General features: G+C 37.3%; 1 protein-coding gene across 1 annotated transcript in view; it reads left to right on the forward strand.

Annotated features, from left to right (window-relative positions):
- Positions 1 to 26,361, forward strand: part of LOC150101607 (uncharacterized) — a 278,417-nt gene that overhangs the window by 128,255 nt on the left and 123,801 nt on the right. The window contains exon 5 of the mRNA XM_090399855.1: positions 7,560 to 7,654. Within this exon, the coding sequence (XP_090255981.1) occupies positions 7,560 to 7,654 (95 nt within the window). The remainder of the gene's footprint in view (positions 1 to 7,559; positions 7,655 to 26,361) is intronic.

The raw sequence follows: 26,361 nt of genomic DNA on the forward strand, positions 1-26,361 counted from the left end.
GCTCCGTTATACAATGATAAGATGAAACTTTAATATTCCAATTTATCAGGCTATAACACCAGATTTCAGGAATAGTAAGAACGTCATTACGGTTCAAATTGGGTCTGTGACGTAAGGCTTCAGCACTTTCTTTATATAAACGTTCATCTTTATATAATGATCTGTGTAGAAGTTTGGTCTTTTTCCAATGGATCCTATTGTTTGAGTTTTCAATTCTGTGTTGTGAGAGGCCAGATTTCTGTGGTTTGATAAGACTGATATGGTCTTGATGTTCTGAAATGCATTTGCTAATGGCTCTACCTGTCTGTCCATAGTACGACAATTTACAGGAACATGCAACCTCGTGCATGCCATTTAGCATCAGAAGTGAGAGTTTGTCTTTAGGAGAAGGTAACCAATTGTATATCTGGTTGATTGGTTTCTAGGTAGAAGCCAATTTATATTTCTTCATAATTTTTGAGAGACGTTCAGAGATGCCTTTGATATAAGGTATGGGAATCCTTCGGGCTTGTTTTTGTCTAGGTTGATGTGTGGTGAAGTGATTGATGATTTTTTGAGGTTGTTTTTGGATTTAATCCATTTTGTATGGCTGTATTTTTGATTATTTCCAATTCTTGGTTTAAAGATTCTTCAGAGCAACAGAATCTGTGTGCTCTGGTTCTAATGATTTAATGATGCAAAATTTTTGAGATGGAAGATGTGCTGAATGTAGCAACCTGAAAATGTCTGCTTATGATAGACATAAGTGGAGATAGAACTATCTTTTCTTTGGATGTGTACATCCAGGAAGTACCCTGTGGAGATTCTTTTTCTAGCATGAATTTTGATGTGAGGATGAAGAAGGTTGATTTTATCTAGAAACAAGTATGGTTCTCGTTCAGAATGATCCCAGACAGCAAAGAAGTTATCGACATATCGCAGCCAGATTTTTTGGTTTAGGATTAAATGTGAAAATTTTTTCTTCAAGGTGTTCTAGAAAAAGGTTGGCAACGTTTGGTGATAAGGGAGACCCCATTGCTGTGGCTTTCTCTTGCTTGTAAATTTTCTCTTTCCAAGTGAAAGTATCCAGACATAATAACAAATTTGAATAATTCAATGATATCGGATGGAAATTTTTGAGTTAGTAAGTCTATCAATTAAGTTAAGGGGATAATAAATCCCTCATTATTTTAAAGCTGGAGGAGAAACTCGGAGATCTAAATCTAAGAGTTTCATGCCGAAGAACTTTTGGCCAGTCCAAGTCTAAGTCAACACCTGGTAGTACAACACTAGGGAAACTCAGAGCAAAGGTGGAGCAAGATCCATCACTATCCTTAATATTTTCTCATAATGTTAAACACAGCTCCTAGGAGATGTATTACTGTTTTACATTATGAGGAAGGTCACTACCCAGACCGGTTTCGACCTTTATTGAGGTCTCATCAGTGAATAGGTAGACCTGGATAATACCAAGGTTTAAGTGAACTGAACTTACATACCTTTACTATACGAATTGCCAGTAAGGTGTGCCCATATATTATTACTACAATAAAGAGCCAAGAGACTATTTTTTCCAGCGACGTAAATTAAGTTAAGGGGATAATAAATCCCTCATTATTTTAAAGCCGGATAAGAAACTCTGAGATCGAAATCTAAGAGTTTCATGCCGAAAAACTTTCGGCGAGTCCAAGCGTAAGTCAACACCTGGTAGTTATGTAAGTTGTTCACTTAAACCTTGGTATTATTCAAGCCTACCTACTCACTGATGAGACCTCAATAAAGGTCGAAACCGGTCTGGATTGTGACCTTCCTCATAATGTAAAACAGTAATACATCTCCTAGGAGCTGCGATTTACATTATGAGAAAATATTAAGGATAGTGATGGAGCTTGCTCCACCTTTGCTCCGAGTTGCTCTAGTGTTGTACTACCAGGTGTTGACTTATGCTTGGACTCGCCGAAAGTTCTTTGGCATGAAACTCTTAGATTTCGATCTCAGAGTTTCTTGTCCAGCTTTGAAATAATGATTGATTTATTATCCCCTTAACTTAATTTACGTCGCCGGAAAAAAATAGCCTCTTGGCTCTTTATTGTAGTAAGTCTATCGTTTCCTTATGGGGAGTATTAGTGAACAGGGAGACAATGCTGAAGCTAATTAGCATGTCAGTTTCCAACAGTTGAATGTCTCTTATTTTTGTGGGAAACTGGAATTTTTAATGGATGAGGCTGAGTGGCCTATTAGAGGACAGAGAAGGTTAGATAAAAATCTTATAATTTGTAAGTCAGGCTGCTAATAGAATTCACGACTGGTCTGTCTGGAACTTTGGAACGTTACTCTTGTGAAGTTTAGGTGAATTGTATATTCTAGGAGGCCTAGCATGGTAGGTCCTGAGTTTTTTTTTATTGTTTCTTGATCTAAGGAAGTGGTTTCATCTAGTAACTTGTTTAGTTTCTTGAGCTGTGTTTTTGTAGCATCATAATCAAATTGGGCATAAGTATTTTGATCTTGCAGTAATAAATTCATTTTTCTGTCATATGAATTGGTATCTAGGACAACAGTGGTTATCCTAAATGTGGCATTTCCCTTGATACCAATCATGGCGGGGGGAAGGATGCCAATTTATATCCAGATATATTATAATTTAATTCTATAACATGCTACTGCACTCATCGAGGGATTCCATTGTAAGCATGTGCCCTAACTGTATGTGATTCCTAGTATTGTTTGAATTAACTCTACTGACAATGTCCTATGATACTTAGGACAAAATATTTACTTATTAAAAAATCTTATTACTGTGGCTATGTGTGTATGTTTAGTCATGAATGCTCCCACAGACTTCATTATACAACATTAGATCCGATCAGTTCATCAGAGGATGTAGTTGTGAGAGGTTTCAGACTTTCTTCCAGTTGTTAAGAGTGATCATGAAATGATCACCTGGTTTGTGACTAGCCATATGTAGACTTTTGTGAAGAAAGGATATATGTGGAATTATAAGGCCGGTGATTATGACAAGCTTAGGAGACGGCTTTGAGCTATAGCATGGAATGAGGAGTTGAGCAGTAAAAATGAATGTTGCTTGGGAACTGACAAAGAAATACATAAAGCATCAATGTGTGAATGTATTCTGAAAGGCCAAAAGGCTAAATAAAGTAGGTGAAAAATGGATGAATGAGAAGCTTAAGCATGAAATCTGAAATAATCAGTTACATGAAAAGTATAAAGAACAAGCTACAAATTCTAGACCAAAAGTATAAAGAACAAGCCAGGAAAGTGACTCAGTATAGAAAACAAAAGTGTAGCATGAGCAGAAATTGGCAAATCAGGTGAAGAAAAAAACCTTAGAGTTATTTTAGGTGTGTGGCAAGTAGAAGGAAGAATGATCATGGTAAGATGTTAATGGATGAAAATAGTAGAATGGTAACTGCTGCAGAAGACATTTTGAGGTATTCAGTGATCAATTTATAAGAGTGTTTCAACCTTATCAGGGTGGAATCATGAGGAACTTAAGTTCAGTATGAGTAATGATGGACATAAGAGAGGCTTAATTGTAAGCAGGAGACATTTGAGGAAATAAATAACCTTCATGTCAGTAAGGCAATAGGATTTGATGACATATCATCATGCAAGGAATGTTCCAGGGAATTGGCAGTAGCATTGGCCTGTTTAATAGGAGAAGCCATTCCTGGTGATAAGGCTGCAGCTACAAATTCTAGACCAATTTATATATCTGGCATTGTGGTGAAGGTACTAGAGAGATTGGTGAGAAGTGAGATACAGAAATGGATTGATAACAGCAGTATACTCTGTGGTTATCAGCATGGGTTTGTTAAAGGGAGATCATGTATTGCTAACTTGCTTATATACTAGTAATTATAGACACGTTAACGCAAGAATATTTTAATGTTTGCCAAATATTTCAGTCTGAAACTAGCAGACTATCCTCAGTGGCTACATAGGAACAGTTTTTTGCAAGGTTACCAACAATTGATCATTCAAAAGTAGAACGAGCCGTGTGATGTTACATTGCTAAGCGTTAAAGAGAGGTGTCAATTAAAAAAAAAAAAAAAGTGTTATCCGGATTAAACTTTCCCTTATTTTCTGACAAGGATATACAGCCATTTCGATTCAAGTTAGGGCTTTGAAGTAAGGCCTCAGCACTCTCTCTTTAATAGGCATTCAAATTTATAGTGACATCTGTGTAGAAGGCGAGTCTTGGACCAGAGGATGTTGTGGCTTGTCTCTATCCCATGCTGCGCCAATCCAGACTTATCAGATTTGTTGTGAAGAATGTACGATTGATGTTCTTGTATTCTTTTTTCTATGGAGCATCCTGTTTGTCCAAAGTATGACAGATTGCAGTTACAAGGAACTTGATATATACCAGGCAGAGACATAGTTGAGCATTTATCTTTAGAAGAGGGGAAATAGGTGGATATTTTGTTAGTAGGGGTGGCTGTTAAATCATATTTCTTCAGAATTATTGAAATTGGATCTGAAATCCCGGAAATATATGGAATTGGAACTCGACGTATTGATTCTTTGTTGTTCTGGATTGGATTGTAGGAATCGAACAGATGTTGTGTAGTTTTTTGTCTGGAGAAGCCATTCCAGAATGGCTTCTCTGGACAAAATTCCTTCTTCATCCTGGACTCTGCTCCTCCATACACTACTTTCTGGTATCTCTCCATTAGCCATTATCTTATCCATATCACCAGTTTAATATCCATCCCCATTTGTTCTAATTTGCATAACTATTCCATGGGATATCCTGTCAAAACCTTAGCAAAATTCAGAACTATCACTGTTGTAGCCATTCCTGCTGTCCAACTCAGCTGTCACTATATTATAAAATGTTAATAAATTACTAAGACAGGACTGACCTTTAACAAAACCATGCTGACCCCCCATAGAGTATCATATTCTTATCCACCCATTCTTGAATTCTGTCCTTAACCAACTTTTCCAATACTTTTACCACCACTCTCGAAACATCTTTTTTAAATTTTTTTTTAATAAACTTATTTTTTTATAATTTAGTTGGTTGGGTGTTGCAATATCAATTATTGATACCACACGAAATCAAACTAAAAAGGGGAGTGATCAGAGGCTTGTCCAAGCATTTCGAGTGTTCTTGTGTGTGTGTGTGTGTGTGTGTGTGTATTTTTGTATATTTGTATGTGTGCATGCAGGCATCATAGCATGTGCACTATGATGTGATTGCCAGTCATCTTATTATGGATAGACGGAAAAATCAGTTGAAACCCTTATTGAAGAACATGTTCAAGATATTGAATACTGAAGCCTCAGCTTTGTCATCATGTGATCTCTTCAGCTGAATCACAAGATGCATTGCAAAGAAGACATCAAGTGTTTGGGATAAATTGGAACTATTACACCATTGCTATGACACAATGGAGATAAAAATCTTGAAGTTTTTGGAAATGGTATTAATCCTCTGAATATTAACCTAAGTACTAACTTGTTTGAATACATCCTAGCCTTCATTAGTCAAACACATAGATGTGAATGTGTAAATATGCTCATCGTACTGAACAGTGCAACACAAGAAATATTTTAAAATGACATCAGTCTCTTCTATAACTGCATAATGCTGTCACCTTTGTTAGTTGTGACTTCTGTTTACTGTATTGTATGTTTACACCTGAAGAAATCCTGTGCAATTAGGATGAAATGTGTTATTAATTTAAGTAAATTTATCTTATTTCAGCGTTCTGCCTTGTTCCATGAATCAGCAATGTCTATGTACTTGTGTGTGTGTGTAGAATTGTGGACTCCTCCACGGAGTCAAGGGTGTGTATTTATGTATTTTCTTTGCTAGTTTGCTATATGAATTGACTCCATTGGACTTATTAGTAGACTATCTACTCCACTAAGGACAAACTTCCTCCTCTCAGTTCCTGGTGTATATAGAGTTCCCTATTCCTGCAAGTTAACATACTATGGACAGACAGGTAGATCAGCCACCATGTGCTTAGAAGAACATAAAAATACATTTGCAATCATGACTATGAGCAATTATGCCTTGCTTGTTTTATGTTTTAGCATTTTACAGGCTTCTCTGAATTTTCTTTCAACCAGGTTTTGGTGCAGTGTAGGGACTTGGTGCCTTTCCAGTCACTTCTGTGACATGTTTGGAGTGCATGGTCTGACAGGGCCTGTTTTACCCTAGTGGAGGTATTTAATGTGGCACTTGTGTTCATCTTTTCTAATTGGGATGGTGCATCCTGTTTTCCCTATCTAAGCTAGGTTATAGGCACACTGAATTTTGTAAACCCCTGGGTGGGCAAGGTATGGAAGAGGATCTTTGGATGAACTAAGTAAATTTCTTAATTTTGCAGGGTGTTTGAAGGTTGTCTTAATATTGTATTTAAGTAATGTTCTATTTTTTTCCAAAATGCCTCTGTATCATACATATGGACAGCATGAGCTACATGACAATACGCTACACAAAAGGGAGATGAATCTAAATGTTTGTTAATCATTTACCCCAGCTTGACCTCTGGTATAAAAAAAATTATTATAATAATAAAAAAAAAACTACATTAAACAATTTCTAAAGTCCTCTCTTATTAAGATTTTCTTCTGTTTGAGGTTGTTCTGGATGCTGTACTGATTGAAGAGGTCAAAACGTTGAATGTTATTTTCTTAAATTACAAGAATGCCATAGCTATATACCTTACATTAGGGACATTTTGGAAAAAATAGACAGAACACTACTTAAATACAATATTAAGGCAACCTTCAAACACCCTGCAAAATTAAGAAATTTACTTAGCTCGTCCAAAGATTCTCTTCCTTACCTTGCGCACCCGGAGATTTAGAAAATTCAGTTTACCTGTAACCTACCTTACATAGGGGAAACAGGATGCATCATTCCAGTTAGAAAAGATGAACATGAACACCACATTAAATACCTCCACTATGGTAAAACAGGCCTGTCAGACCATGCACTCCAAGTAAGGTAACCTACCTTACTTGGGTAAGGTAACCTACCTTAAGGTAAAGCACCAAGTTCTTACACCATACCAAAATGTGGTTTGAAAGAAAATTCAAAGAAGCCTGTGAAATGCTGAAACATCATCCAAATCTGAACAAGAATTAATAGATAAATTATTCCAAGAATTTGGAGGACCCATCTTCAACCAGTATAGCATCCAGAACAACCCCAAACAGAAGAAAATCTTAATATGAGAGGACTTTAGAAATTGTTTAATGTCGTTTTTTTATTATTATTATAATAATTTCTTCCCACCAGAGGTCAGGCTAAGGTAAATGATTAACAAACATTTCCATTCATCTTACTTTTGTGTAGTGTATTGTAGCTTGTATCCTGAACAGATACATGTTTTCATGATGATGACCTCAGTACATAGGTTGAAACGTCAGATGTTACTTTCTTAATGTTAAGTAATTTTTGTAACACGTGTTGTCTCCATAAATTCTTCACTATCAAGAATTTGTATAACTTTGAAATCTATCACTAAAAAAAAAAAAAAATTAAAGAAAGAATCTTATCATGTCATTCAAACTGTTTTAATTGTTTAATTTTGTAGACACAAAGCTCTATTAATGAAGACAAACAGATTGTAAGTCAACTTCAAGAGGAAAATATACAACTAAAAAATATGTGCGCTGGATTCGAATCAGAGTATGTTCAGTGTTTAATTTTCATCATATTTCCATTAAAGAAATTCTTTAAGTGCATGTGTATAAAGCAACTTTAGTGGCAATTTATAAAAACCAGGCCAAGTGTTTTATTTAATCATATGATTTAAATGGATGATTACAACATACATTTTAGTAACATTTACTAATTGTTCTTTTTGTTTTGCAAAAAGAAGAACAAAAAGTTGTATATTGTTTGGAGAAGTGAAGGCGTAAATACCTCTTCTCCTTCAGTACATTTTTAATTAGAATCACTAATGATAATGAAGTGATAGGTTTTTTTTTGTTTGTTTGTTGCATTACTCTGTACATAGCAAATTATGTGCACACTTTTTTTTTGTATTGAGATCCATTTTTTACTTGAATAAAATTCTATATAATTTTTGTTACACATGTAAGCTGTGAAAGTTATTTTAAAAATGGACAGATATAGCCTGGGACACTTCATGTCTTCATTATTATTATCTGATTTCCATTGGGTCAGAGACTCATTGTGGAGGTACATACTCGCATACAATGCTTATCTAACCTTGCCTTAAACTGATTCAATGCGTCTACATTCACAACACTCAAGCAATAAAGGACCATGTAAAGGACCTACTCCTCTGCTCACACCCTCCTTATACAGTTTCCAGTGATGTCCTCGTGTTCTATCCCCTTTCTTATTCTATGGAAAAATCTCTTCCATGTTCTGATAACAGCCCATGACTAGCTTATGTCTGAATCATATCCTCCCTCCTCCTGTTCACAAGGCTTGGCAGATTATATTCTCTCAATCTGTCCTCTTAATCCACATTCCAAAGAACACTGGCCACCTTTGTGAATTTTCTCTGGACCCTTTCTAGCATATTACCATCACCATGAAAATCCAGTGACTAAATCTATGCACAATAATTCATATGAGGCCTGATCAAGACCTTATGCATTTGCATCATAACCTCTCTATTTCTGCATGTCAGGATCCTCTGTATCAATGCCATGTGATGTGACGTCTTCACTACTTGTGCAATGTGGCCCCTGAATTCTAGGTCCTTGTCCACCACTCCCAGATTTCTCATCTCCTCTAGTTCTGTTAAAGTTTCCCCACCAAGTGTATACTTTGCATCTCATTGTTGCTTACCAAATTTCAAAATCTTGCACTGTGCAACATTGAACTGATAGTTCCACTTACCTGCCCATTCATGCAATCTATTCAAGTCCACCTGTACGGCGGTAACATCCACTTGATTCTACATTGCTCTTCCCAATTTTGCATCATCTGCAAACAGCTGCATATCACTAGTTAAACCCATCCCAATATCATTAACATAGAAATCAACAACATTGGTCCCAAAGCTGACTCCTGCAGCACACCACTAGTGACCTTCCTTTTTCGGGATACTGTACCCCCATATACAACTTTCTGATACCTATCTGACAGCCAGTCACTGATCCAATCCCATCTTTGTCAATTTAACAGCTTGTCATGCGGCAGTCTATCAAAAGCTTTTTCAAAATCCAAGTACATTGTATATGCATCTTCCCTTTCCAAGGTATGTGTCACAATCTATCAAGTAGTTTGTTTTATACAGCTGTCTGAAGCAAAAGTGTTGTCTGTATCTCTTGAAATGGAAAAAATTGAGTATCGTGTGGTTATAAAATTCTTTGTAAAAGAAGGTTTAATGCCAAATGAAATTCATTCGAAGTTCATAAAAGCTTATGAACATTCTTCTGCTTCATTTTCGACAATTAAGAAATGGACCGCTGAGTTTAAACGTGGCCGTACCAGCCTTGAAGATGATCTGCATGAAGGATGTCCAAAAAGTGTAACAACACTAGAAATCATTGATCAAGTGCACGATGTGGTATTGGATGACCAGCGAGTCAAAGTGCATGAAATTGCTGAGACTATAGGCATTTCAAAAGAACGTATAGGATATATTTTGCAAGAAGAATTGCAAATGAAAAAGCTTTGCCAAGATGGGTGCCTCACTTGCTCACAGCAGATCAAAAATGCACTCGCATGAAAATCTCTGAACAGTGCTTGGAGCGTTTTAACAAGAATAAAACTGATTTTGTGGATGAATTTATTACTATGGACGAGACTTGGATTTACCATTAGACACAAGAATCTAAACAGCAGTCAAAACAGTGAACAAAAGCTGGTCCACACCAGTCCTCGCCATATGGTCCTGTTGTATACTTTTCTGGAGTCTTCACCTCTGAAGATCAGTCACTTCAGACAACACACCATTCATCAAAGAAGACAAAGTCGGTTCCATCAGCAGGAAAGGTCATGGCATGGGTGTTTTGGGATGCTAAAGGCATTTTGTTTATTGGTTATCTTGAAAAGGGTAAAACAATAACCGGGGAATATTCCGATCTTTTAACCAAACTAGACAAAAAATTAGTGAGAAAAAAAAAAACGGTTTGCAGAAGAAAAAAAGAATCTTTCATCAGAACAATGCATCTGCCCACAAAAGTGTTTTGGCAATGGGAAAATTAAGGGATCTGCACTGTGAATTATTGGAACAGCCACCCTATTCCCCAGATTTGGCTCTCTCTGACTTTTCCCAAAACTAAAACTTTTCCTTGCTGGGCAGCGTTTTTCTTTGAATCAAGAGGTAATTGCAGCTGTGGAGGGGTATTTTGCAGATCTTATTGAGAACCACTACAGGGATGGGATAATGGCACTGGAGCATCACTGGAATAAATGTATTAGTCTTAAGAGGGATTATGTTGAAAAATAAAAATAATTTTGAAATTATAAATTCGTTTTTTCATTGTTAGGCTGAGAACTTTTCAGACCACCCTCATACATATTTGAATAAGTCACATTTTCCCTTTTAACTGCTTTCAATATTAAGTTCTTGTTTTTTGAAGATCGCTGTGCTGTGTATTCATCATTAGAGTTATTTCTAGGAAGTTTTAAATGAATGAGAATGGCCTCGGTTTTTATACACATGATTGTTATTTATTATTACTACTACGGGCTACTCCAGGGAGTCCTTAGACTCATTGACGGAGGCCCTAAACATCATGTTCACACAACTGTTCAACATTCTCACAGTATCTATCATACCTTGCCTTAAACTCGCTCACTGTCATGGCACCCACAACAGACTCTGGCAGCTTATTCCACTCATTTACCACTCTAAAAGTAAAGAACCCAGCTCTAACACCCCTGCTAACCACGCTCTTGCCCAGCTTCCATGGGTGTCCCCTAGTTCTCCCACCACCAGTCCTGATCTCAAAAATATCCTCTGAATTATCCTATAGAATCCTTTTAGCAATTTGAATGTCTCAATCATATCTCCCCTTTTCCGCCTATCAACTAGTTTCTGCAACCCACAAATCTTCAACCTGTTCTCATATGGTTCATTCCATAGACCTGCTATCATCTTAGTCACTCGCCTCTGGATCCTCTCCACCTCCTCCCCATCAAGAAGGAACCGAGGTGACCAAATCTGGGCACAGTAGTCGAGATGAGGTCTTATCAGGGCTCGGTACAGAGGTACAATAACTTGCTTGTCTCTGCTCGTCAAGGTATTTTTCAACAACCAAGTGAGTTGATGAGCTGATTTAGCTACTTTCGCAATGTGCCCCCTAAACTTCATCTCCCTATCCACTAATACTCCCAAGTCCCTGGCCTCATCAATCTCTTGGAGTACAGTTCCACCAATGTGGTAATGTGGTATACTGCTGCTAATCTTTTCACTCCGAAATGCATAACCGTACTTTTTGCCACATTAAATTGACATCCATTCTCCTTAGTCCAGAACTCCAATCGATCTAAGTCATCTTGCAAGACTTCGACATCTTCTGCATTAACTATCGCCCTACCCAACTTTGCATCATCAGCAAACAAATGAACTGTCCCACTTAGACCCTTCCCTATATCGTTAATGAACAGATTAAACAGCAGTGGTCCAAGAACAGAACCCTGTGGCACACCACTAGTCACAGGCCGTCTTTTGGACTCTACTCCTGAATAAACTATTCTTTGATATCTCTCCATCAACCACCCAGCTATCCATCTCACCAACCCTATATCTATTCCCATATGTTGTAGTTTACGGATTAGAATTCCATGTGGTATCCTGTCAAACGCCTTTGCCAGGTCCAGCAGTATCACTGTAAACCCATTTCCCTTATCCAGTTCAGCCGTCACCTGTTATAAAACTCCAGTTTATCACCTTGTTATAAAATTTGAGCAAGTTACTGAGGCATGATCTACCCTTCACAAAGCCATGCTGTCCTCTGTACAGTATCTCATTTTCATCAATCCATTCCTGTATTTTTCCCTTGACTACTTTCTCCAAGACCTTGACAACAACTCCTGATATGCTGATCGGTCGGTAATTTGCAACCATAGTCTTGGATCCTCCTTTATGCAGTGAAACTATTTTTCCCCTCTTTCCATGCCTTCGGGACTACACCAGACCTGAGACCTAGATTAAACAACATGGTCAAGGGCACTGATAATTCCTTAGCTGCTTCACGCAAGACCCGTGCCGGTATACCATCCAATCCCACAGATGTATTCACATTAAGGTTCTGTAATAGACTATTCACCTCCACTTCATTCATCACCATTCCCGTATAAACAAATGGCTCCTTCATTTTTTCAATGTCACCACCTGGATGATATACTTTTGCAAAGTGCTCGCTCAGTAACTCCACTATATCGACTGGTTCAGTGACCTCCTTACCATCGTCATTCCTTAAAATCATTTTGCCATGTACAGTTTTTTTCTTGCTTGCAGCATATTGAAAGAACTGTTTGGGATTCTCTTTTGCTTGCATATCTAGTTTCCTTTCATAATCGACTTTTGCTGTTTTTACCACACTCGTTATTACCCTTCTGGCCTGCACTTTATACCGTTCGTGTGCCTGCAGGTCACCCCTTTCTTTAAATTCCCTCCACAGTTGTTTCTTTTTTTGCAGCTCAAGCTTAATGGTGTTATTCATCCATTTAACCCCTACTTGTTTTACTATTCGGACCCTAGGTATACAATCAGCCATAACCTCCTGTAAATGCTCCTAGACCACTTCCCATGCTCTATCGACGTCCAGCCCTTGCAGTTGTACATGCCATGGCACTGATCCAAGCAATCTCCTAAGCTTGTCATACTTGCCAGCACGGTAATTCCACATATACCCTGTCTTAATCAAAAATTCCACACCTTTAGCCACCTCTCATAAGGTCTCAATCAAGACCTTATGATGACTCTCACCAATGGGTGGCAACGTGGTCATATTCATTACAGTCAAACTGTGAGATGCTATTACCAGGTCAAGCATTCTCACACCCTTAGTATTTTCAATTACATGCTGTCTCAGGTAGTTATCCCTTAATAATTGAATAAAATCCATTTCCTTCCTCACATGTGTCCTCTCCTCCTTCCAATCAATGTTACCATAATTAAAATCCCCCATAATAATTACCCTCCTTCCACTCATTTCATCAATTTGTTTATGCATACTATCTCCACCATCTATTCCATCACCTGGTTTATAGCAGCACCCAACTGTATATTTTATTCTGCCAGTCTCAATCTCACACCAAATAGCCTCAAATGAGCTCCTTTCACTATCCTGCAATACAACTTCAATTCTCCTTGGCTGCAGTTCATCAGCTATCATCAATAACACCTCTCCCTCCATTTTATTCTCTCTGTCCCTCCTAAACACACTGTAACCTACACATTCTATCCCACTAACTATATCATCTTTCGTCAGCCATGTTTCACTAATGCCAATAACCTGTGGCCAGGAAGAGCCAATCAAGGCCAAAAATTCTTCCTTCTTGTTCCTAATACTCCTGGCATTAGTATACATGAAATGCAGTGATCCCTTTGTCCCACCCCTGTCTTGATGCGTTATTCTAAATGTCCCATTCCCATTTTTTGTCCTTAGTGCTGGCTCAGGTACATTATATACATTTTTACATTCAACTGTCTCACTGATGTCTGCATATCCACTCCCCCTCATCCTTGGTAGTTCTAGTTTCCCTGGTTCTGCACATTCATTTTCACTTCATTCAGCAACACTTTTTCCAGTCTTCGCACACCAAGTCCATTCAAATACTGGCCATCCATCTTGTATAAGTCCTTTCGCCCATCAAACTCATTCCACACGTCCATGAATTCCACACCACACCATCTGCATAACCTGCGCATAATGTCATTTGCAATTATGGCCCTCCTTTAAACTTCTCTCTGTCATTCTGCGGCAACAGACTCACCATTCTAACTCTGTCACTCTTTTCTTTCGCTACCTTTAATAATACTTTCAAGTTCTCTCTCATAAAAAATTTATCACCTTTCAATTCATTCGTACCCACTATTTAAAACCCGCTTATCTATTTAAAAAGTTCTCAACATCAAAAATAAAATCCCTTCAGTTCAGTAATTTAGTCATATCCCCTCTTTCTGCTTATTAACTCAACTTTGTAATTAACATTCAATCTGTGCTCATGAGGAGCATTTTATAGATAGTATTGTGGTCACCTGCCTCTGTATCCTCTTCCCCAGGGAATTCAGATAACCTGATCTCTGCAGTGGCAAGGTGTCACCATATATATAAAGAAGAATAACATCTCTATTTTCACTTGTCAGCATTTGTATCAGTATTCCAATCACTATTCAAGTAATGTGATGAATCTATTTTGGCTGCCTTTACAGTATTCCCTCTGAACCTAATGTCCACAGTCAAACCCCCCTCCCCCAATTCTTTGGCATTATTAGTTTTCTACAGTTCCATCAGTGTAGCACTTCTTGTAATTGCTTCATCTCAGTCAGGGTGCATGACCTTATCCTTTACATATACTCATCATCACTTTCCTGATATATATATATATATATATATATATCCTTGGGGGGGGGTATAGGATAATTATGATAGTACTACATGAAGAAGTTGCATCATTACTAACTTCTATCTACAATTTTCCTCCAAATCAGTCTGTTACCTATCAAGACTCCAACATCATCAGATCTTTCTATCTTCTTTACTCTTTACCGTATCGATCCACCTATATCTTGGTCTTCCTCTGGGTATTTTTCCTGCCAACCTGGCAGAGAGCACTTGTTTCGCTAATCTTTCCTCTCCCATTCTATTTAAGTGACCATACCACCTGAGATTAGCTCTTCTAACACATTCCTGAATGCTAACAATGGCAAGTTCTTTCCTAATATCCTCATTTTTAATGTAGTACTGCCATTGATGCCATCTGTTGACTCTGCTAATCTTCCTCAGAACTCTCACATCAAAGGTCTCCAGTCTTTGATCAAAGTGTTGTATTTCTAACCCAGCTCTCAGATCCATAAGTTAAAATTGGTTTGAGCACTGTTTTGTATACAGCTAGATTAGTGTTTTGACTAATCTCTCTCTCCATATAAATTTATTAAGCTTACTTTCTATCATACCAACTTTACTAATTCTGTTGTCTATTTCCATATTTAATTTGTCATTTTTACTCAAAAGTGTGCCTAAATAACTGAAATTTATTTTTTCTATAGTTTCAATCTTCAGGATACTGTTGAGATTTTCAGTGTTTCTGCTTATTTTTATTGCTGATTTTTATGGCAAATTTATTACAACAGTTATTAAATTTAGTCATTGAATCTTGCAGACTTGTTATGGATTTAGTCAAAAGTATAACCACTGTATAAAGTGAAGAGCTCAGATTAACGTTGCTGTTCAACTTTGATTTGCTTTAAAACTTCCTTATTTTTCAATATGAAATTCGGTTTTATCCTTCTCAAAATGAGATAGTGATTGCTTCAAATCCTCTGTATACTCTTGTGTCCTGAACCAGTGATAAAACAAGAAGATTGTCGAACTTAATTCATTCCCGAAGGCTATTCGGAAACCGAATTGTTTCAAAAAATGAAACCATTTTCCCATAAGAATTAATGTAAAATGGATTAATCCATTCCTGAACCCCCAGATGATTGTTTATTTAAACCTTTACAACAGTACTTCATGCATAAGATCATATACAAACATAATGAAAATGCATAAAATCTCACATAAAAAGAATAAACACAATAAATAGATAAAATAAAAACGAAAATTTAACTTCACTTTAACTATACATATGGAGGAGAGTTGATGGCGTAAGTGGAAGGAAGTGAGTAAGGGGAGTCCCCTTCCATAAAAACATCAGGTTACTGTCCTTTTGGGGTTTTTTCTCTTTCTCTTTTTTGTCTCTTGGCACCACTCAACTCTGCTTCAGACACACTGGGCCTCTCTCTCTCACTTAAAACCTGTCCAATAACATTTGTTTTTGACTGCGTTTTAAAATGTTTCTGAAGTGAGACATGACACTATCATTGAAATCGTTTATGATGCGATTTGCTACAGCTTTGTGAGGGTGATATTTTGCCACAGAACTTTGCACCTCACCCCATTTCGCACACATTTCTTTGATCAAAGAACTAGGAATATCCTCCGTCTTTTGCTGCTCCTTCTGAAGGTGTTCCAGTTCTTCCATGGTGAGCTTATTCCTGTGATCCTCCACTAACTCCTCCACATCATTATTGTCAACTTCCAAGCCCATGCTTTTGCCCAGAGACACAATATCATCGACAAGAGCAACATGCTCAACCTCAATGTCTCTGTCTGCTACACAGTATGACCATAATTTCCTTCAGGCCAAATTCATCTTCCTGTAAGTCACTTGTGCCCAGGCTTTGTCAAGGATACTTAAACAATGGAGGAAGTTGAAGTAATTTTTACAGAATTCTCTGAGTGTTAATTCTGTGTCAGAGTTCACTTCAAAACACCTTTGAAACAGGGCTTTGGTGTATCATCATCAAATTCCTGCCATGTACCCTCAAGGGGTGTACAGGATATGATAGTACTACATGAAAAAAAATTACATCATTACTAACTTCCTATCTACAATTTTCCTCCAAATCAGTCTTACTTGTCAAGGCTTCAACATTATCAATCTTATATTTCTATCGTCTAAGGCACTTTGTATTGTATCAATCCACCTATCTTACTACTAGAATCAATCCACCTATATGTTGGTCTTCCTCTGGGTTGTTTTCCTGCCAACTTGGTAGAGAACACTTGTTTTGCTAATCTTTCCTCACCCATTCTGTTTAAGTGACCATACCACCTGAGATTAGCTCTGCAAATGGATGTTGAGAATGTCAAGTTCTTTCCTAATATCCTCGTTTTTAATATGATATTGCCATTGATGCCATCTGTTAATGCCTATAATCTTTCTCAGGACTCTCATATTTGCGGTCTCTAGTCTTTGGTCAAATGTTTCACTTCTGACCCAGCTCTCAGATCCATATGTTAAAACTGATTTGAACACTGTCTTGTATACAGCTAATTTAGTGTTCCAACTAATTTCTCTCTTATTCCATATGAATTTATTCAATTGACTTCCTACCATACCAGCTTTGCTGATTCTGTTGTCTATTTCTATATTTAATTTACCATCTTCAGTAAAAATCATGTCTAAGTAGCTGAAATGTTTCACTTGTTCCACAGGTTCTCCATTCACAACACAGTTGACATTTTCAATGATTCTGCCTATTTTCATTGTCTTTGTCTTTTTATTGCTGACCTTCATACATATCTATTACAACAGCTATTCAATTTAGTCAGAGAATCTTGCAGACTTGTAGCGGATTTATTTAGAAGTATAACATCATCCGCATAAAGCAAAGAGCTGACATTAACATCTCCAATTTTGATATCATGTTTAATACCACTTTCCTTCATAATGTGATCCATATAGATAATGAATAACAGAGGGGATAATGTACATCCTTGTCTCACACCAGATTTAACATTAAACCATCTTCCTGTACTTCAATTCTAACTGCTGACTTACAACTCAAATAAAGACTACGTACTGCTTGACATAATGCCTCATTGACACCATATAACTGTAGCGTATTGAATAGCTTCTCTCTTGGCACCTTGTCATATGCCTTTTCCAAATCGACAAAACTTAAATACAGATCTTTGTTATATTCCCATGCTTTCTCGACTATTTGTCGTAAAGAGAAGAGCTGATCCTGACAGCCTCTATTTGGCCTGAATCCAGCTTGTTCTTCACCAAGCTTTTCTTCCACAATTCTTCTCAACCGTTTCTCAAGTATACTTGCATAGATCTTGCCAGGAACATTCAGTAGGGAAATACCTCTGTAATTCTCACATTCAGTTTTATTTCCCTTTTTATATATGGGTACTATGAGAGCTTTATTCCAATCATCAGGAATTCGTCCCTCTGTCCAGGCCTTCTGAACTATAAAAGTCTATACAGTGCAGCCACTGTAAGACTTTTATACCTCCATACTTGAGCATTTCTGGTTGAATATCATCTACTCCTGCTGCCTTTCCACATTTCAGGCTCTTGATGGCTTTTTCTACTTCAAATATGGATATGTGTTCCTGACTGCATGCCTGGTCAGTGTTTTTTACCACTGCGATGTCATCACTGCTTGTTTCATTTAGCAGTTTTTCAAAGTAATTACTTTATACTTCAAGGATATCTTTTTCTCCCGTTTTCATGTCACCTTTATCATCTGTAAGTCCTTTTACAGCAATCTTTCCTCCATTTCTAAGCTTCAACAACCTCCAGAATATTTTGCCACCTTCTTGATATTTATTTTCTATATTCTTGTGAAAATCCTCCCATGACTTTTGTTTAGCTAGATTTACACTGTGTTTAGCATTCTTGCATTTGTCTCTGTATTCTCTAAGAGAACAAGCTGACTTATTTGACAGGAACTTTTGATATGCTTTCTTCTTTTCCTTCACTGCCTCTTTAACTTCCTGTGTCCACCATGGAGTTCTGATTTTTTTATCCTTGCAGACAACCTCACCACATGACTCTCTCTGGCAGAATCAATCAATGTTTCCTTCAGAGTTTGCCACTGAATCTCCAAGGTTTGATTCCTGTTCTCAAACTCTTTCATTTTTTCTTCAATAATCTTTGTGTATTTTAGTCTACAATTCACATCTGAGAGCTGCTCAACTTTTATTCGCTTTAAAACTTTCTTGCATGTTATTCTTTTCAATATGAAATTCAGTTTTATCCTGCTCAAGACTAAATAGTGATCACTTCCAATTTCAATTCCTCTGTACACTCTGGTGTCCTGCACCAGGGAGAAAACATCACTATCAACAATAACATAATCAATGAGACTTTTCTTATTCCTTGCCTCTTCTCTCCATGTGAATTTGTGCACATTTTTATGTTGGAACATGGTGTTAGTAATAACCTATCCATGTCCTGAGCAGAAATCCAACAAATATTTGCCATTATTATTAATTTTGCTCTTTTCTCCAAATTTTCCCAAAATATTTTTGTATGTCTCACAATCATTTCCTACTCTGCTATTTAGATCCCCAACAAGGACCAACTTTTCGTTTTTCATTGTGTCAGTTGCTTTTTTAAAGCCTCAAAAAATTACTCCACTTCTACCATCTGTGGGACCATAGGCACAAATAAGTCTCATTGTCCAGTTCCCCATTCTCATATTTGCCCACATTACTCTACTTGAGACTGACTGCCATTCAAGAAGATTAGCCTCGTATTTTGTGTTGAATACTATGGCTACTCCTTCTTTTCCTTGATTGTCATTGCCTGAATATAACATTTTGTATTTATTGCTCAGAAAGATCTCTCCAGTTTTTGTCTTTTTTGTTTCAGTCACCCCTATTATGTCGATCTGGTACTTATCTAATTCCTCAGCTAGCTCCATTTCTTTGCCATTCTGGCTTCTTATGTTGATAGTACCAATCTTTAACTCTGGTGATGTTGAGTTGGGGTTTGTTTTCAGATTTGTTCCAGTAGCTGACTTTTCGCTGTTCGCCCTGGTTCCCTGGCAAAAACAACTGGGGCCTTGTTTAACCGAGCGACGCCCCAGCTGACATGAAATTTTGTCATGGTGTACCATCATTTTTTATTTTGGTTTAACCAATAAGAATACAATTTGGTCGGCTAAATCCCAAATTGCCAGCCCATCCTCGTTCGTTCAGTATCCAAGTAGATACCCAACAGGGTGCACCACGAGAAGGTGAGGATTGGACATTTGGTCAGAAGCCCTGGTCGGTTCTCCGCATTCCTTTAAAGGCTATGTGGAGGTCTCCTCTCAATTATACATGAAATGACTTGATGGTCCATGGACTGAATTAGAGAAGTTGTATTAGGGGGCAGGAACTTCACTGTGATATAATCAGGCTCCTCCATAACTCATCCTCCACGCCTGGAGGGTGAGCAGGAGCATTGTCCATCACAAGAAGGCATCCAATTGGCAAATTTTTTTCTTGAAGGCATTTTCTATCACTTGGGGCAAAGGCTTCATGGATCCACTCAATAAACAATTGCCTGGTTACCCAAGCCCTACTATTAGCCCTCCACATAATAGGCAATTTACTTTTCATCACGTTATTATTCTTAAACACCCTTGGATTCTCAGAGTGGTACACAAGCAATCGCTTGACCTTGAAGTCCCCACTTGCATTTCCACATAGCAAAAGAGTCGGCCTGTCCTTCATTGGCTTGTGTCCTGACAATGCTTTTTCTCCTGAGTGATGTAGGTCCTCTTTGGCAATTTTTTCCAAAATACGCAGGTTTCATCACAGTTGAACACTTGTTGGGTAAGAAAACCCTTAGCCTTTACATAGTCACTAAATTCTTGCAAATATTTCTCAGCAGCTTCTCGGTTCGAACTCGCAACCTCCCTATGCCTAACCACACTGCCGCTTCTCCTCTTAAATTTCTTGAATCACTCTCTACTAGCTTTGAACACATCAGTATCAGCACTCGTACAGGGTTTTTCTTTAACAGGTCATCATGTAATTGCCTCGCTTTTTCACAAATTATAGCCCCAGAACCACTATCACCAGCTAACTGTTTCTCGTTTATCCAAATCAGCAAGAATTTTTTCCACTTCTTCAATCGTCTGTGATCTTTGTTTAGTAAGAACTCTCACTCCTCTTGCATCATCAGTTCTCTTGATCGCCTCTTTATTATGGCGAAATCAATGATATATCATATCATTGATTTCGCCATACCGAACTACAGATACGAATGCCATTTTCATGTTTGAATATGATTTCTTTTTTCATTTCTATCGTTGTTCTAACAACTTTTCTTTTTGCTTTGCTGCTATCACTATTCTTCTGTGGCCCCCCATGGTGGCTTAATTAATAATAAATTATGAAAAAAAAAACAACAACAAAACACAAAGAAAATCAAGAAAACTCACTGCAAATTCGAGTAGGTGTCTGCACTGAATGAAGGCTGTCACGTAACTGAAGCTTTCCCACCTTACAGCTTCACACGTGGTTACCGTTTGCCTGTTCGGAAACCGGGTTGTTTTTTGCTCGGAAAATATGTTCCGGAACCGAATTGAGAACAGAGGCTTTCGACAACCGAGATTCAATGCACTATCAACTATAACACAGTCAGTGAGACATTTCTTACATCTTCTCTCCATGTGAATTTGTGCATGTGTTAGTAATAATTAATCCATGTCCTGAACAGAAATCCAGCAGGCATTATTATTAGCTTTCCACATTTCTCTAAATTTTTCCAAAACATTTCTATATCTTTGGTAATCATTCACTACTCTACTGTTTATGTCTCCAACAAGGACCTAATTTTTCTTTTTCATTGTGCCAGCTGCGTTTTCTAATGCCTCTAATTCTTCCATTTCCTTCTTTGTAGAACCTTTTGAGGACCATGAGTATAAATAAGTCTCACTGTCCAGTTTCCCCATTCTGATATTTGCTCACATTGCTTCAATTTCTTTTCCATTGATGCTTCTTATGTTGATAGTACCAGTCTTGAGGTATTGAGTTGGGATTTGCACATAATACCTGTCAGTTTATTTTGCAGAATCTCTATATTATCTTCATTAACTATTGCTGTTTGCAGTTTTATTATCAATCAACTGGACAGATGTACAGCAGCACAAGTACAGAGCCTACAGTACACCACTAGTGACCTATATACTACTTTGTTGTCTATCAGTGACCCTCTTATCCATATCACAAGGTTCATATCATCCCCCATTGATACAGTTTGTGACAGTTCCATGTGATATCCTATCAGATGCCTTGCAAAGTCAGTCATGTAGTCATTTCCTTTATTATGGAAAATAAGTAAATTACTAAGCCAAGACATGAACCATGTTCTTCTCCTCATAAAGTATTACATTCCCATCAACCATTCTTGAATCTTGCCTTTTACCAACTTTTATGATACTTTAACTACCACTCTTGAGATAGTACAGGGTGTTCGGGATAAATTTGACATATTTATAATTAATTATATTTTTCCGTAAGTTACATGTATTAACACACACTTCTCTTCATTTAAAAGTTTGGACCCTTCTTCATTCATATACAAGATGTCAGAAAGGATGGATAGCTGGAACCCACCTGAATCATGGAAGAGAATAACTTGTATCATGATGATTCGTGCCCGCCATCAAAATAAGGATATTACGACTGCTGCCCAATGCTCCCTGAATACAGTAAAAACAATCAGGCATGAACTAGAGACTTGCAATGGTGACTACGAGGATGTAGCAAGAAGAAAGATCCCTAGCAGACGATCTGATTGCGTTCGTACAGCAGAATTCCTCGCAAATCTGCAGGAACAGGTGTTGAAGAACCCTGGCATTGGAATTCGGGCTTTGTTCGTGGAGTTGCTAACTGTAGTCAAGCCCTGGATAACAAGGGTAGCCAATGGTAGGCCGTATGTATGGCAGCAGGATTCGGCCCCTTGCCACACCTCTGGGAAAAGTCAAAAATGGTTGTCTGAAAATTTCTACGACTTCACCAGTCCAAATGTTTGGCCTCCAAACTCCCCAGACCTTAACCCCATGGATTATTTTGTATGGGGCGCAGTTGAAAAAGACACCAATCGCACTTCCAGTAATACAAAAGCCCAGTTAATGGATAAAATTAAAACAGTTTTTGCGGCCCTTCCCAGGGAGACTGTAGCATCAGCTTGTTCGAGGTTCCGAAGCAGAATTGAAGCTGTGATCGATGCTAATGGTGGTTATTTTGAGTAAATCTTGTTGATAGTATTGTAATTAACTCTGCCTGTAATGTTTTTTTGCCAATTCATTAAATTTAATAGATACAAAGAAGATTTTCTTTTTCCTTACGAAACTGTCAAATTTATCCCGAACACCCTGTAATTGGCTGTTAACTTGCTATCTCTTTTAGAGCTCTTTATGCAACAGAACTATTTTGTCTTCCTTTCAACTTATGGGTATGAATGCATGAAAGATATGTATGATGATAATCTATTATCCAAAAACAGCAGGAAAGCAGTTTGCTGGTTGCATAACTGAGGGTACAGTTGCATGGTGTTGTAATAGAAGCAGTTGATTCACTAACCCATTCAAGCATTGATTAATTGAAGGTTTAGTTATTCGAAAGTTGGATAATTGAGAGATCACCATATTTATGAATCATGAAGAGTTTGTAGCATTCAGTATCAGTTAAACTCAATATTGTTAGCATTAATAAGACATGGGTAACAGGAGGAATTGATGGAAGATTCAAGAAGACAACAACACTGATAACTTAGTTTGTTGATGTGAAGTTGAATAGTGTATCCTGAAATGAACAGTATATAGTATTTGATGGGTTGCTGGCCTGCTACTGTTGAGAGAGATTGAACTGGCCAGATAGATTAACAGTTAAATTGAGGATGGTCATTAGGAAGATTTTAAGTTTTTAACGAAAAATAAGAAAGGACATCTTTAATAAAGTTTGAAATCAACTGGAAATAGGTATGAGTATATGAATCCATTTCTTGTAATTCTTATGACATTACCAAACATAGAATGTTATAGATGGATACAAGTGCTTGACTTGGAAGTAGCATCTCTGGATATGATACTAAACCCACTATTTGTGATAGTGATCATGTAGTTCTTGTAAGAGTTCAGTATTATGCAATAAAAATTTTGTCTAAAAATTTTTCTGCTACATCTTATGCAAATGTAAAAGAATACAGGATAAGCATCATCCAAGCAATACTACCTATGATTCATGGCATGCACTGACAAGCACATTTTCAGTGTAGTTGTAATGTCTCAAATGTGCTGTTGTGTATCTGTGACAGACAGTAAAATATATTTGTCAAAAATATATATTTGTCAATACTCATTCTTTAAAGAAGAGAAGGAGAGAAGATGGGGAATTTGTTGGGATGAAGGAAGACATGACTCATTAGTATCTCATCAGCTTACATGACAGTAGAGGTCTTTGGCATTAAGGGGTCATCATGTAAAGTAACTCAGCAGACTCAAGGATGATTGAAGGTCTTCATTTGTTAATAAAGAAGGGTGATAATAATTGTCACCTAAAAATGGTTGAGAATTTTTTTGAAACCTAAGCTCTGTCTAATGGGACAAGCTTATCATACTGGCATGACATTTATTTATAGCTAAAAAAGGAGCTAATAGATTAAAGCTAAATTAACAAATGATAAATGACTCAGCTGGAAAGGAAATTAAGAATGTAGACATTGAATATTGATGCTTCAAGTTAAATTGAGTAGCTGGGAGAGAAGATGGCTAAGGAAAGTTCCATGTTTGATTTCCAGAGCTAGGTTTCCAATTATGTAAAAAAAAAATAAAAAGAAAATAATTCTTGGCTATGCACAATATTAAGTATTATAGGTTTACAACCTTTTGTGTGGTGATTAAAAAAAACTCATTTGCTCCCAGTAACCCTACATTATAAGTTTGTCATTTATTTCTTTATCAATAAGATTTGAGTGGTGGTTAGCACCCCTTTCCAGAACAAAACAGTTCTGGAAAGGGGTGCTAATTGGTAAAAGAGTAGAAAAGAATACAGGATTGGGTTGATGGACATGGAACTATTTATTGTGGTCAGCATGGATTTGTAGAGGGCAGGCCCTAGTTTATCAATTTACTTGCATTTTATGATAGGATAATCAGTTTTAGATAAGAGAGAATCATATACAGTGATATTCCTGAACTATGCAAAAGTGTTTGATAGATTACCAAATAAGTTGGTGTACAAGCTGCATAGGATAGGAATAGATATCATTTTGGTTAGATGGACCAGAGATCGGCTCTCTGAACGATGCTAGCAAGTTGTGTATGATGGAACAGTAGCTTGCCCCAGGGCCCCCCCCCCCTACTGTTTAACTTGTTTGTAAATGATATATCATGTGGACTGACTGGGGATCTTTAGTTGTTTGCTGATGATGCAAAGTTGGGGAGAATTATAAGTAGCACTTCTGATGTCAATTCTCTTTGGGAAGATTTGAATAGACTTTTGACTTGGACAAAGAAGTGGGGTTGTAGTTTTAATATTAATAAGTGCAAGGTGTTGCATTTTTGGAGTGCAGAAATATAAGGCTGTGCACTATATTAATGGTGCTATACTGCATGAAGTGGTTGAGAGTACACTGAAGTTTAGAGGGCATATTGCAAGTGTTGCAAAGGCTGCACATCGTACATATGATAAGTAGTGCTTCTATGATATGTAGGGATGAGGAAGTGGCTATGCCACTGTATAAAGTACTTATCAGACCTTTATCATATCATCATACTTAGAGAGTATTGTGCTCAAATTTGGTCACCTGGTTTTCATTGTGGAAACATTGGAGAAGGTCCAGAGGACTTTGAAATGCTAGCTGTGGAGAGAGATTGAAGAAATGTGGATTGCAAAGTTTGGTGGATAGGAGGAAAAGAGGTGATATGATAGAGACATAAAAGTTAATGAGAGGATTTTATTGGATTAATCCAGATGAGATTATAAAAAGAGTAGATGATGGGAGGGGAAAAACCAGAGGCCATCCCTGGAAGTTATATGTGGTGAAGAGGGGATGCAAGGAGTAGATTTTTTACATGGAGAATTGTCAGTGAATGGAATGCATTACCAGAATGTATTGTTAATGCAAGGAGTGTTAAGGATTTTAAGATTTGATATGATAAATATGTTGTCAGTTGAATGAACCTTCTACAGTGAGTCTGCCTACTCAATGCAGGGTGCGATAAGAATGTAATTGAAAAATGGGAGACATTTTGAAAGGTAATAGGTTCAGCAGAAGAGGTTGTGTTAGGATGGCTGAAGTAGAAAAGGAAAACAAATATTTGAGTGGAATGTGAGAGTCAAACAAAGAATTAAGTCGCAACTAATTTATAACTACATCAGATGACAGAATTCTTTATAATGAAAGTGACTGCTAGAGTGCCTGAATGTACTTGATCATTGGTAAAGAGCTGCAGAAAACTAAATGCTCTTTTGTGTAATAATTGGCAGTGTTGCTTGCATTGTAGTATAATATTATTTTTGATAGCTTACTGTAACTCCACGATTGTTGGGCTTTGTGGATTTTATCACTGACTTTTTACTGAATTTTTGCATCTTGCCTTGAATGGAATAAAATGGCCTTATGAACTAGATCTGCACACTGTGCAGCATGAAGATCAAATGCTATTAACAACATAGATTTAAATGGTTCGATGTCATGAATGAACATGTATATGTGACAAATATGAAAAAACAAGACTGAACAGGTGATGAGAGATGATATGGATTTGTAGAAAGTGCAACATTTTGTTGGACTTAGAGTTATCAGTGAATTTGAAACCAACTGAAGAAATGAAAGTTGAGTAAAGGTGGAGGCAAAAGACTGCGAATAATGGAACAAAGGCTAGTGAAAAAACA

Source organism: Typopeltis vanoorti, chromosome 11, assembly GCF_054136105.1.
Source record: "Typopeltis vanoorti isolate ZY-2024b chromosome 11, IOZ_Tvanoo_1.0, whole genome shotgun sequence".
Lineage (NCBI taxonomy): Eukaryota > Metazoa > Arthropoda > Arachnida > Uropygi > Thelyphonidae > Typopeltis > Typopeltis vanoorti.